The sequence below is a fragment of the Ilyonectria robusta genome (genome assembly GCF_021365365.1).
Source record: "Ilyonectria robusta strain PMI_751 chromosome Unknown BGZ61scaffold_16, whole genome shotgun sequence".
Classification (NCBI taxonomy): Eukaryota; Fungi; Ascomycota; class Sordariomycetes; order Hypocreales; family Nectriaceae; genus Ilyonectria; species Ilyonectria robusta.
The window spans coordinates 342,693-353,851 of NW_025764450.1; the positions used below are offsets into that span (position 1 = coordinate 342,693).

Genomic DNA, 11,159 nt, shown 5'->3' on the forward strand with positions numbered 1-11,159 from the left:
TCTCTCGAGTTATTTGTAACTGTCTAGCTAAGACTAAATACGTGTCCTCCCTTGTGACTCGGACTGCATTGACATGGTTCTTCCGAGATGGAATCACCATCTTGCTCAGTGTGAGCCTTCTGTGATGACCTACGAGAGGACATCACAGTATGTGACAGAGCCGAATTATTTAAAAATTTTTAATAGGCGACTCCGAAACGATCCTTCCTGTTTCGCGGTGGTGTGCTGAGAACATCGGCATTGTCGGGACTGTATCCCGATGATGTGTCGGTAAATAAAACGCTTCCGGCTATTGGAAAACGCCAAGTCGGCTTCTTGCCACAACCTCCACAACCACAGGCCCTGAGAACGGCGATGCGCCGCCGACTTCCAGAGTCCTGTAAGTCCCACCAGTGAGTCTCTCGGATTAATAAATGAAGCTTGAGGTTTCATTCTTTGTCGAATCTGAAACATCTCTATTCATCAAATCTCTCCAATCATGTCTGGACCAGCAAACAAGTTCCTGCGACTGAGCCGCCCGGCTCTTGCGTCTGCCAGATCTTCCTGTGTGCAGAGTGCACGAAAGAATGCCTTCTCAACAACCAGCTCAAGGCAACTCATGGGGCTGGCTGGCTTCACAGAAAACCAACTCACAGTTAGAGACGCTGTGAGCCAAGTGTGCCAGGAATTCCCCAACACCTACTGGCAAGAACACGACCAGGAGGAGAAGGACCCCAAAGAGTTCCATGCCGCACTCGCCAAGGACGGATGGTTGGGAATTGCTCTTCCAGAGTCCCTTGGAGGATCGGGCCTGGGTATCTCGGAGGCTACCATCATGATGCAGACCATCACCGAGTCCGGAGCTGGCATGGCTGGAGCACAATCAATCCACGCCAACGTTTATGCGACTCAACCACTCGCAAGATTTGGTTCCAAGGAGCAGCTGGAGACGACTATTCCTAACATTGTCTCTGGAAAGTGGCGTGTGTGCTTTGGTGTGACTGAGCCTAACGCTGGTCTTGATACTCTTCGCCTAGCCACCGCGGCCAAGAAGAACTCGGACGGATCCTACAATGTCACCGGCCAGAAGATCTGGATTACTTGCGCTCAGGTCGCCTCCAAGATGATTCTATTGGCACGAACTACTCCCTTGGATGAGGTCAAGAAACCTAGTGAGGGCCTCTCTCTTTTCTCTATCGACTTGAACCGAGACCAGCCCGGTCTCGACATGAGGAAGATTAAGAAGATGGGCGGCCGTGCTGTCGATGCCAACGAAGTATTTTTCGACAACTACCAGATCCCTGCCGACTCATTGATTGGCGAAGAGGGCAAGGGTTTCAAGATGATCCTCCACGGCATGAACGCCGAGCGATGTCTGCTCGCTGGCGAGGCATTGGGACTTGGATATGCTGCGTTGAAGAAGGCCAGCGACTACGCCCGTGAGCGAGTTGTGTTTCAGCGCCCGATCGGAATGAACCAAGGCATCGCGCACCCCTTGGCCGATGCTTATATGAAGCTGGAGGGCGCTAAGCTGGCGACGTACCACGCTGCCCGACTTTATGATCAGAGCAAAACGGACCCGTCGATTCGCCAGGATGACATTGGCGTTGCTGCAAACAGCGCCAAGTATATGGCCGCCGAGGCTGCATTTACTGCCTGTGAGCGTGCAGTTCTCACGCACGGAGGGATGGGCTACGCCGTAGAGTACGATGTCGAGAGATGGTTCCGGGAGTGCTTGGTACCTCGAATTGCACCTGTCAGCAGGGAGATGATTCTCAACTTTGTGGGCGAGAGGGTGCTTAAGCTCCCGAGAAACTACTGAGATGGTGAGGGCAAGGAGTTAGGGAACACATAGAACACGGGCTTAATATACCAAAAATAGAATAAGTATTTCGCAGCTTGACTGATATACGATTCCTATATCGACTCAGTAAATTGGCCCTGAATCCATCCCCCACTTATTGCCTTCGGGCTTTTTATACCTAATGATTTAGGAAATCTAAGCGTTGTATAGCTTGGTTTTAGTCCATAAAACAGGGCCAATTTATCGAGTCGATACGGTAGTTTGGTTCCTGAAGTCGCTTCACAATCCGTGTTGATGACTAGTACATTGTGAGATTTCGCACTCACAAACCCTGGTGTCCAACATAGAAAATCCACGATAATCAGTGAGAATTACCACAAGTCACTCGCCACTAAGAACACAAGGATTGTCGGCAATCGAGAACGCCTTGTTCATCTTGAACTGTTTCCAGTTCAGCGCAGTGAGACTCCGGAGACTCCGCGTCTTAGTCTCGGTTACTTCTCCCGAAGAAAAGTGGACCGGCCGAAAGAAGATGCCCCGCCCCGAGGGTCTCCCCGACAGAGTGGCCGGCTACTCAACGCATATAAGCGGGACGTGGACGTGGACACTGAAGACTCTCGAGCCGTTTCTGAAGTTGCTGAGCGTCAAGTGCCCGGTCACTTACGCACCAGACTTACACACCACAGCGCTGATTCGCGCCGACGCTGACCCGCCATGTCCCCAGCAGAAGTGCCCCCAGATGCAGAGGGCCAAGAGCCTTCGCAGAGTCCTCCCACTGACGGTATCCCTGCTAAACGGGCTCGGGCGAAGCATGCATGTCGGGAGTGCAATTCTCGAAGGGTGAGGTGCAACGTCACTGAGTCCCACCCTTGTTCCAACTGCCAGACTTCAGGGGCCAAATGCGAAGTGCTGCCGTCTCGGAGGGGGAGGTCAGTATCCTATGAGGTTCGAGGAGTACTCATAGCCCAAGGCAAAAATTGATAATTAGTTTAGGTATCCCCGGAGGTCACGTCGCCAGAACCAATCAGTTCAGGCGAAAGATCCCGGCTTGCCTTCCACTGGAACTGTTGATGATGGGATCACTTTGTCCTCCATCGATTCAATCCAACCTGTTCCAACACTGGGAGGCGACTCGATCACCAGCCCCCTGCTAAATAAAAATGTCTTCGATGCTAGACTTCCTGCGAGAACACCATCGCCCCCAACCGACTCGGCGGCGCCTGGGTCTTTGTTCTTTGGCGAATCCAATTTTCTGACTCTGGTGCCTGGTCGTCCTCGCCAGGGCGATGGACCAAATCAGAATGATGACGCAAACGGGAGCAAGCAAAAGGCTCGCCTTCTGTTTCCCATCACTAGCACGCCCCAGTCAATTCCCGAGGGCGAATCACCTGCCAGCTGTGACCGTGTCAGCTCGGGAACAGCACGATATCTCCGCGACGAAGGCGCCTTGACACTGCCCGATCTGCGCACCTGTGTGCCAGCACTACAGGCTTACTTTACCTGGTTTCATCCTTGCTTTCCTATTCTGGACCGCGCCGAGTTCACGCGTCGACTGGCAAGCTTTGATGTTTCCTATCTTCTCCTCCAGTCGATGCTCTTTATTGGCGCGACTTATTGCGATCATGATACCATTGTCTCCATGGGGTTCCAGGACCGCTCTGAAGCCAAGTCCCTGTTATATACGCGAGCTAGACTCTTGTTCCATGCGGATTGGGAAAAGGATGAAATCACCCTGATCCAATCCCTGTTTCTCATGAGCTTTTGGCGAGGCGGTCCATCGGATGTCAGAGATGTCCGGTATTGGTTGGGCGTGGTCATTGGGGTGGCCGAGTCGTATGGACTCCATAGATCGTAAGTTGCCATCGCTTCAATAGCACCAACAATCACTGGCTAATCGATGTTCCAATAACAGCGCCAAGTTTACAACTCGGGATACCCATCGAGCAAGAATAAGAAGAAGGATATGGTGGTCTATTTATGTGAGAATAAATACTCCTTGCTGCTGTATACTTGCTAATCATAATTAAAAGGTTCGTGAGCGCCAGGCCGCTGCTTCACTCGGTTTGCCTAGCAGGATCCGAGATGATGACTGTGACATTGAGCCGCTCAGTCCCTCGGATCTCGAGTCCGAAGTAGCTAACCACGAGACCTCTCACTTTGGATCCTGCAAGCCAGAGCATATCCAATATGTCATCAAAATGGTGGAAATTGCCAGAATACGTAAGTGGTTATGCCGATACCATCCATCATACGAACCCTAACTGGTGAGCAGTCGGCCAAGTCATCGATGTTCACTTCTCCCCCGGAAGGCCACCATCAACCCTAGAACAAGTTCGGAATCTTGATCAGACTCTCGAGACCTGGAAACAAAGTCTCCCGGATGAGTTGGGCCGCGTAGATGATGGGAATGCCTCGGTGTGGTCACATCTTCTACACCTGGCATACAAGTGCGTTACCCGCCTATTGAGCAGCAAAGAAATCCTGGCTAATGGTTTCAAGTCATATCCGAATTCTCATCCATCGTCATAGCTTCCTGAAACAAAAGAAGGAAGATGACAATGGTCAAATTGCTGTGGCCGCTGCTTCGCGAATTAGCCGAATCGCGGAGGATATGTTGGCGCAGGGGACGCTCCGCTATGGACAGATGCATTTGTGAGTTGCCATCCCATGCGAGCAACGACCGTGAGATGGATATTCTGACTCAATTATTAGGATCACAAGTCTGTTCGCTGCGCTTTGCATTCATGCCATCAGCATCAAAAGAGGCGTTGATGTCACCCGACGGATCGCAGAGCACAGAGCCCAGATGTGTTTACTTGCCCTACAGGAGATCCAGAAATACTGGAGGATCAACAACAACGTGCTTGACTTGTTCCTCCAATACCTCGACGTCTCGATTGCCAAGCGAATCCACGGCACAGGCCAAGTCGAAGGCATGATGCACACCATGCCCATTCTGGAGCCGCAATTGATTGGAGAAAGCCAGGATAATGGCCGCCAGGCTACTCCTGCGCCAGAAGGCGGGGTGCGGTATGACTTCCCGACACCGCAGACACAGGCCCAGACGAAGGCCTTTGAAGACCAATACTTCAATATGCTGTATGGGCCTTGGGAAGGCGATGATGGCGTGGCTGATCTGGGACTGGTTCTCCAAGCCAACGACCCCCTGCAAATGGATTGCCTCAACTTTTTGGGCCGGTCTCTGTAGAGTTAAGTCCGAGTTTCGGGAATGGTTCCCGGTAGTAAACCTTCGGTTTCTTCGGTTACTTGCATCGTTAAATAGCCGAGAGCCAAGTTCCACACCTCCGGATCCCTACTGGGGCCGCTCCAGTGGCGTCAGAAGTTCGCATCCATATTGTCATCGAATGGTTCGGTTACCTGGAGCAATCTGGTTCTATTAATCGTGCGAGGCCGCCTTTGCTTGCGCCCCCAATAAGCTCTAGAGTCAACCGCATCACTGGAAATTGATCAAACATCCTCAGGCCCTAGGGATAAGTATAGTTGATTGGAAAGACATGGCGCAATCCACGACTCTTTGCCAGGCCCGTCGCCGGCTGGTTCATCAATTGGCACGAGCGCAGCGCCGCGGCTTTGTGGCCTCATCCCGATGCTACAAAGCCACCGCCGCTGAGGCCGCCTCTCATCTTCTTGAGAATTTCGCCGAAAAGTCTGTTGTTCGGCGACAGTTTATTGACGGAAACCAGCTCCAGAAGTTGCTGCTTACGCTTGGTCAAACATCCATTCAAGGTGCAGACGTTTCTGAAGTCCCCCCAGTTGCCGGAACGCCAGTACCGCAAGGCTATCACCTTGCTTACTTTACACCCAATGGCACGGAAAAGGAGCTGGGAGCAGATGGTACTGACCGGACATTCAATGCGTCGGCTCCATTCACGCGGCGAATGTGGGCTGGTGGAAAGATGAAGTGGCCAGCTCCGTCCAGCGGTGCCTTGCTTCGCGTTGGAGACGAAGTCGAGGAGCGAACACGCCTTGTCAGTGCTACAGCCAAGAAAAGCCGATCTGCGGGAGAAATGGTCTTAGTCGAGGTGGAAAAAGAATTCTGGGGCCCCAACGGGCTTGCTCTTGTTGATCAGCGGTCCTGGGTCTTTCGACCTGAAATTGACCCCGAGACTGCACCCCCAGCTCCGGAGCCCCTTGCAGATGTTACTCGGGGGCCTTCTTTAACGAAGGACTTTACCAATAATGGCGATGGTGAGATTTAAATTCCTATACTATTGTGTGGTATGCTAATACACCTAGACTTCCTCACTCGAGAGCTTCGATGGTCTCCTACCGGCCTCTTCAGATTCTCGGCCCTCACCTTTAATGGTCATATGATCCACTACAACGAAGGCTGGACCCGGAATGTCGAGGGCCATGCTGGATTGGTAGTCCACGGCCCGCTAAACCTCATCAACCTCCTGAACTACTGGAAGGATGTTCATGGTAATGGCGAAGGCCCAAGCAGTATTTCATACCGGGCAATGGCACCACTATATGCCGGCCAGACGTATCACATCAAAACTTCGGATGTCAGAGATACTGACAATGGCAAAGTGTGGGATGTTGTTGTTGAGAAGGATGGAGTTGTTTGCATGAAGAGCGAGATCTCGAACCAAAATTGATGTACAATCCAGTGATGGCACAACATACAAAGCTACCATGACGCTCTTTGGTGATGTTAAATGAAGAAAGGCCAACCTGATATAGATTACCCAGTATCATATCCCTTGATTTACTACTCAAACACCGTGATATCAATACCACACAGCCGTGCCCGCTCAAGCAGGGCCAATGCTCGTTTCACGATTGGTGCATCAATCATCTTCCCATCCAACTTCCATGCACCTTTTCCCTCTGCCCTAGCAGCCGCATCGCCCTGCTGAACCTTCACCGCCCACCGCAGGATTTCCTCCGATGGGCCAAATGCCTTCTGGACAATCTCAACCTGGAGGGGATGGATGCACTGCTTTCCTGTAAACCCAAGAGCACGACCCTCCAGACTGTCATGTTCGAGAGCTGCCCTTGACTCCCCGTCTGACGGGACGCCTGTAGATACCAGATCGATAACGGAGGGCAAGTTGTGCGCTAATGCTGCAGTGACGATGGAGCTGCGTGCAAAAAGCAGCTCTCGTCGATCGGGAAGTCGTGACAACCCGAGCTCGGTTGCAAAGTCTTCAGCAGCGAATGCAAGGCCCGACAAGCCCGTAGTCGGCGCCGCTCGGCAGATGGAATTGATATCAGAGAGACCTCGGGCGGACTCGATAAGCGCTAGAATGTTGAGAGGGCGAGAGGTGGTTTTATAAGCTGGGGATTCAGAACCATTGACTCTCACTGACCGATGAGGAGCTACATGGCGCACAATATCGGCGACAAAGTGAAGATCCTCAGGGCCCTGGACTTTAGGAATAACAATCGTGTCGAGGTTATCCCCCGATTTCAAGACCTCTGTGAGGTCCTCAAGAGCCAGTCCTGTATCAACGGCGTTGATTCTCACAGCCACCTCCCTCGGAGACCTGGAAATGCTGCTCATCGAAGTATCCGCAAGATGTCGCGCAACGAGCCCTCGTGCCGCAGCCTTGGCATCCGGCGCGACAGAATCTTCAAGATCGTATATCACTGTGTCAATTTTGAGAGCTTGCGTCTTTGCGAGCATCTTCTGGGACGCTCCCGGGACTGGTATGGCTGTTAGTAACTGGGCAACCGGGGATACATTTTCCAATTACCGTAGAGAAGCGCCCGGCGAAGGAGAGATGGAGCGGTCGCCATTATTAGGATTTTTATGATATAGATAAATGATTATTTTCGATGAAAGTTCTCTCACTGATTACAAGAACCTCTTGGTGATATATGGCTTGTTCGGTTAAGACCCCCCAAGGCGTGGCAGGCCAAGTCGGCTATATGCGATTGGGTGTTCCCAACAACGGCCTCAAACACTAGGCATCATGGAAAGAAGAGGGTCCATTATATAATTTCGTTTATAAAGATGATAAACTTGAAGTATAACGGCGAGATACGGAGACCGGTAGAACATGTTCTGATGCCACGAGAAGAAACGGAACTTAGGGTATGGTGACCAAGGTTACTATGTTGATTCGCTATCTAGAATTGCGGCAATGCACACAAATAAACAAAATACAAGCTAGAGCAATGCGATCAATCATTCTTGTACAGAAAATGCATCCTCCAGCAGTTTCTTCTCCTCCACCTCATGTACCTTCTTCCAACCAGCCGCGGGACTCGCACTCGGCGCCCGTCCAGCATACAACAACTTTCTACCCGCAAGGTAGTCCGACTTCCGCAGCACGGCATCCAGGCGGTCGCGGATATAATGCCACGCTCCGCCGTTGTAGTGCTCCTCCTGGGCCCAGACCACGCTCTGGGCGCTGGGGTACTTGTCCAAGTTGGCCTTGACTTCGCGCCAAGGGAAGGGGTGTAGCTCTTCGATTCGCGTAATGGCGGTGTCACGGAGGCCGAGAGTTGCCCGCTGTTTTACCAACGAGGCATAAATCTGACCTGAGCAGAAGATGACGCGGGAGATGTTCTCCGGGCTCTCAATTTCACCGGCCTCATGTGCGGGATCGGCGAGGACAGGCTGGAAGGTAGCAAAGGGATCGGTGAACTCCGAGATATCGGATTTGCAAATGGGATGGCGAAGAAGGGATTTAGAAAAGAAGATAACCAAGGCTGTGTGCGTGTGTTAGCGCTATATTTCCGAGATGTATTTATGCGGCTGTCCACTTACGTTTTCGGAACTCCCTCTTGAGTTGTCGACGGAGCACATGGAAGTAGTTGGCAGGAGATGTCATGTAAACGATCTCCACATTGCAATCCTGATGTGCTCGGTCAATTCTGCTCTCATCAATCGGCCACGTCCGTCCCTCCTCATTGCACATAAGCAAGAAACGCTCCAGTCGAGCAGAGGAGTGCTCGGCACCCTGCCCATCAAAGCCGTGAGGCAGAGACAAAACCAGACCAGACCGGTCAAGCCACTTTGACTCGCCCGCAACGATGAAATTGTCAAGAATGACCTGCGTGTTGTTGGCAAAGTCGCCGAATTGGGCTTCCCACATAACCAGGGGGTTCGGGTCTGCGAGCGTTACTCCGTACTCGAAGCCGAGCGCGCCAAACTCACTGAGAGGCGAGTTGGTAGCTTGGAAACGGGCTTGGTCGGGAGAAAGGTTGCTGAGGGGTGTCCATGTTTCGCCAGTGGCCTGGTTGTGCAGCACCGAGTGTCTCTGGGAGAACGTTCCCCGCTGAACGTCCTGTCCGGTGAGGCGTACTGAATGGCCGTCGAGGCAGAGTGTTCCAAAGGCTAGAGCCTCAGCCGTGGGCCAATCGACAGAGCCTTCTTGGAAACCAGCAAGTCTGCCGGCGAGAATGCGTTTGAGGTTGGGGTGTAGCTCAAATCCCTCTGGTACGCTGCTGACTTTGTTGGCGATGGGCTCTAGGATAGAGTGGTCAACTGCAGTGGGGGTAATGGGAAATTGTTCAGACGCCAGAGTAGTCGGCGAAGGAAGGGATTCCCAGGCAGGGGGAAACTCTTTTCTCTCTGAGATGTATGTCTTGCTGGTCTCAAAGTTCTCGTTTAGACGATCCCAGACCCATTTCTTCTGATCCTCAATCTCGGTAGCAGTGAGTGTGCCCTCGTTCACAAGCTTGTTGACGTACGTTTCCATGGTAGGGGTTTGGCTAGAAACGTTCTTGTACATCATGGGCTGGGTAAAGGTAGGCTGGTCAAATTCGTTGTGGCCGAACTTGCGGTAACAGACGAGGTCGATGACAATGTCTTCTTGGAATTCGGCCCTCCAGTCGGCAGCAAGCTGGCACACAAAGGTGACAGCCTCCACATCGTCAGAATTGACATGGATGATGGGTGCGTTGATGTACTTGGCCAGATCAGAGGCATATGGAGTCGACCGCGAGCACTCCACGTCGGTGGTGAAGCCAATCTGGTTGTTGACGATGACTCTAATGGTACCGCCGACATTGTAATCGTCAAGCCTTGACAACCCGAGTGTCTCATACACAACACCCTGGCCTGAAAAGGCGGCGTCGCCATGCAGCGCAAGGCACATGGTGCGCTTCCGTTCCTTGTCGCCTTGGAGTTCTTGCGTGGCGTATGTAGAGCCGGTTGCCACAGGATCGACAGCCTCGAGGTGCGAAGGGTTGGCCAGGAGAGAGAGGCCGACGCGGCGACCGTCGGGTGTAATACGATGACCGTCGTGGCCAAGGTGGTACTTGGCGTCGCCAGCCATGCCAGGGAGATCGGTCTTTACACGCCCGGCAAACTCAGCGAGAATGGCCTCCCGAGGCTTTCCATAGACCGTCCCCATCATGGTCAGTCTCCCTCGGTGACAGCTGCCGATGATGATGTCTTCAATGCCATGTACATCGGCACTTCGGTCAATGATGGAGGTAATACCCGGGGCCAGTCCCTCAGCACCATCAAGACCGAAACGCTTCTCAGTAGGGAACTTGGTCGCGATGAACCGCTCAAAGCTGGTGCTCCAGATCAAACTATCGAGGATCCGTCGCTTTTCGTCTTGCGAGAACCGGAATGGAGTTGGCACCTCGAGTCGTTTGCGAAGCCACTCGCGTTTCTCGGCCTCGGGAATATGCTGATACTCGACGCCAAAGTTTCCACAGTAGACAGACTCACAAGCGGCAACGATCTCGCGCAGAGTCATCGATTCACGCCCCTCAGCTGCGAATTGGGGCAAAATATCCGGGCCCAGGGCGAATTGGCGATCCATGTCGGTAGTTGTGAAGCCATGGTAGGCAGGATCAAGTTCCCTGGGATGCCCAGCGTGAACGCCTTGGCCATTCTTGCGGAGACCCAAGGGATCAATGTTGGCGATGTGGTGGCCCTGGGACTGATATGCAGAAACAAGTTGGACGACCTTGAGATAATCCTTGACTTGGCTCGTCTGTGTTCCTTGGTTGAGACCAAATCCCGATTTCAAGGCTGGGTCCCGGGATGAGAGGAAGCCTGGTGGTAGCCGAACCGCCTGATCTGGACACTTGGACCTGTCTTCCATGTTTCGGAAGTAAGTGCGCCAGGAGACGTGGACGGAATCCGGGGCGAGTCTCCAGGATTCATACATGGCATCAATATACGAGGCTGCAGAACCCTCAAGGAACGACTCATCTACCGTCTTTGGATTGTTCAGTCAGCTAACGCCCACAACTTCTGTGATATCCTTCTGGAATCAGTTGAACTTACAGGCGTCGAAACAGCTGGTGTCTGTGCCTCAGCTTCCGCCGTCCCATAGCTTCTGTTGCCAGCGACTCTGGGCGAATCCCGAGAAAACCTGCTTGGATTAGAAGTGGTAGAAACACATCGCAGCGGTTTCGCTCTCTGGAGCGCCGCGCGTGC

The 11,159-nt window shown here is 52.7% G+C and overlaps 5 protein-coding genes across 5 annotated transcripts; 3 read left to right on the forward strand and 2 right to left on the reverse strand.

Moving 5' to 3' along the window:
- The first annotated feature begins 327 nt into the window (after positions 1 to 327).
- BGZ61DRAFT_456015 (acyl-CoA dehydrogenase/oxidase) lies at positions 328 to 1,851 on the forward strand. Its single transcript, XM_046246453.1, has one exon. The coding sequence runs from the start codon at positions 479 to 481 to the stop codon at positions 1,799 to 1,801; it is 1,323 nt and encodes a 440-aa protein (XP_046101444.1). The 5' UTR covers positions 328 to 478; the 3' UTR covers positions 1,802 to 1,851.
- Positions 1,852 to 2,497: 646 nt separating this feature from the next.
- On the forward strand, positions 2,498 to 4,991 carry BGZ61DRAFT_480562 (fungal-specific transcription factor domain-containing protein; the record flags this gene model as incomplete). Its single annotated transcript, XM_046249204.1, has 7 exons — positions 2,498 to 2,712; positions 2,777 to 3,634; positions 3,696 to 3,762; positions 3,814 to 4,003; positions 4,056 to 4,230; positions 4,283 to 4,435; positions 4,496 to 4,991. The coding sequence occupies 7 exons, from the start codon at positions 2,498 to 2,500 to the stop codon at positions 4,989 to 4,991; spliced, it is 2,154 nt and encodes a 717-aa protein (XP_046101445.1).
- A 154-nt stretch (positions 4,992 to 5,145) lies between these two features.
- On the forward strand, positions 5,146 to 6,558 carry BGZ61DRAFT_63267 (uncharacterized protein). Its single transcript, XM_046256936.1, has 2 exons — positions 5,146 to 5,992; positions 6,041 to 6,558. Exons 1-2 carry the CDS (start codon positions 5,299 to 5,301, stop codon positions 6,403 to 6,405), a joined length of 1,059 nt encoding a protein of 352 aa, XP_046101446.1. The 5' UTR covers positions 5,146 to 5,298; the 3' UTR covers positions 6,406 to 6,558.
- Positions 6,519 to 7,549, reverse strand: BGZ61DRAFT_480564 (Pyruvate/Phosphoenolpyruvate kinase-like domain-containing protein; the record flags this gene model as incomplete). The annotated part of the gene is made up of 2 exons (XM_046249205.1): positions 6,519 to 7,456; positions 7,507 to 7,549. 2 exons carry the CDS (start codon positions 7,547 to 7,549, stop codon positions 6,519 to 6,521), a joined length of 981 nt encoding a protein of 326 aa, XP_046101447.1.
- A 301-nt stretch (positions 7,550 to 7,850) lies between these two features.
- BGZ61DRAFT_394897 (thiamine diphosphate-binding protein) lies at positions 7,851 to 11,058 on the reverse strand. Its single transcript, XM_046242905.1, has 3 exons — positions 11,007 to 11,058; positions 8,526 to 10,938; positions 7,851 to 8,467 (listed from the first exon to the last, which is right to left on the reverse strand). Exons 2-3 carry the CDS (start codon positions 10,885 to 10,887, stop codon positions 7,941 to 7,943), a joined length of 2,889 nt encoding a protein of 962 aa, XP_046101448.1. The 5' UTR covers positions 10,888 to 10,938; positions 11,007 to 11,058; the 3' UTR covers positions 7,851 to 7,940.
- Between the last annotated feature and the right edge of the window lie 101 nt (positions 11,059 to 11,159).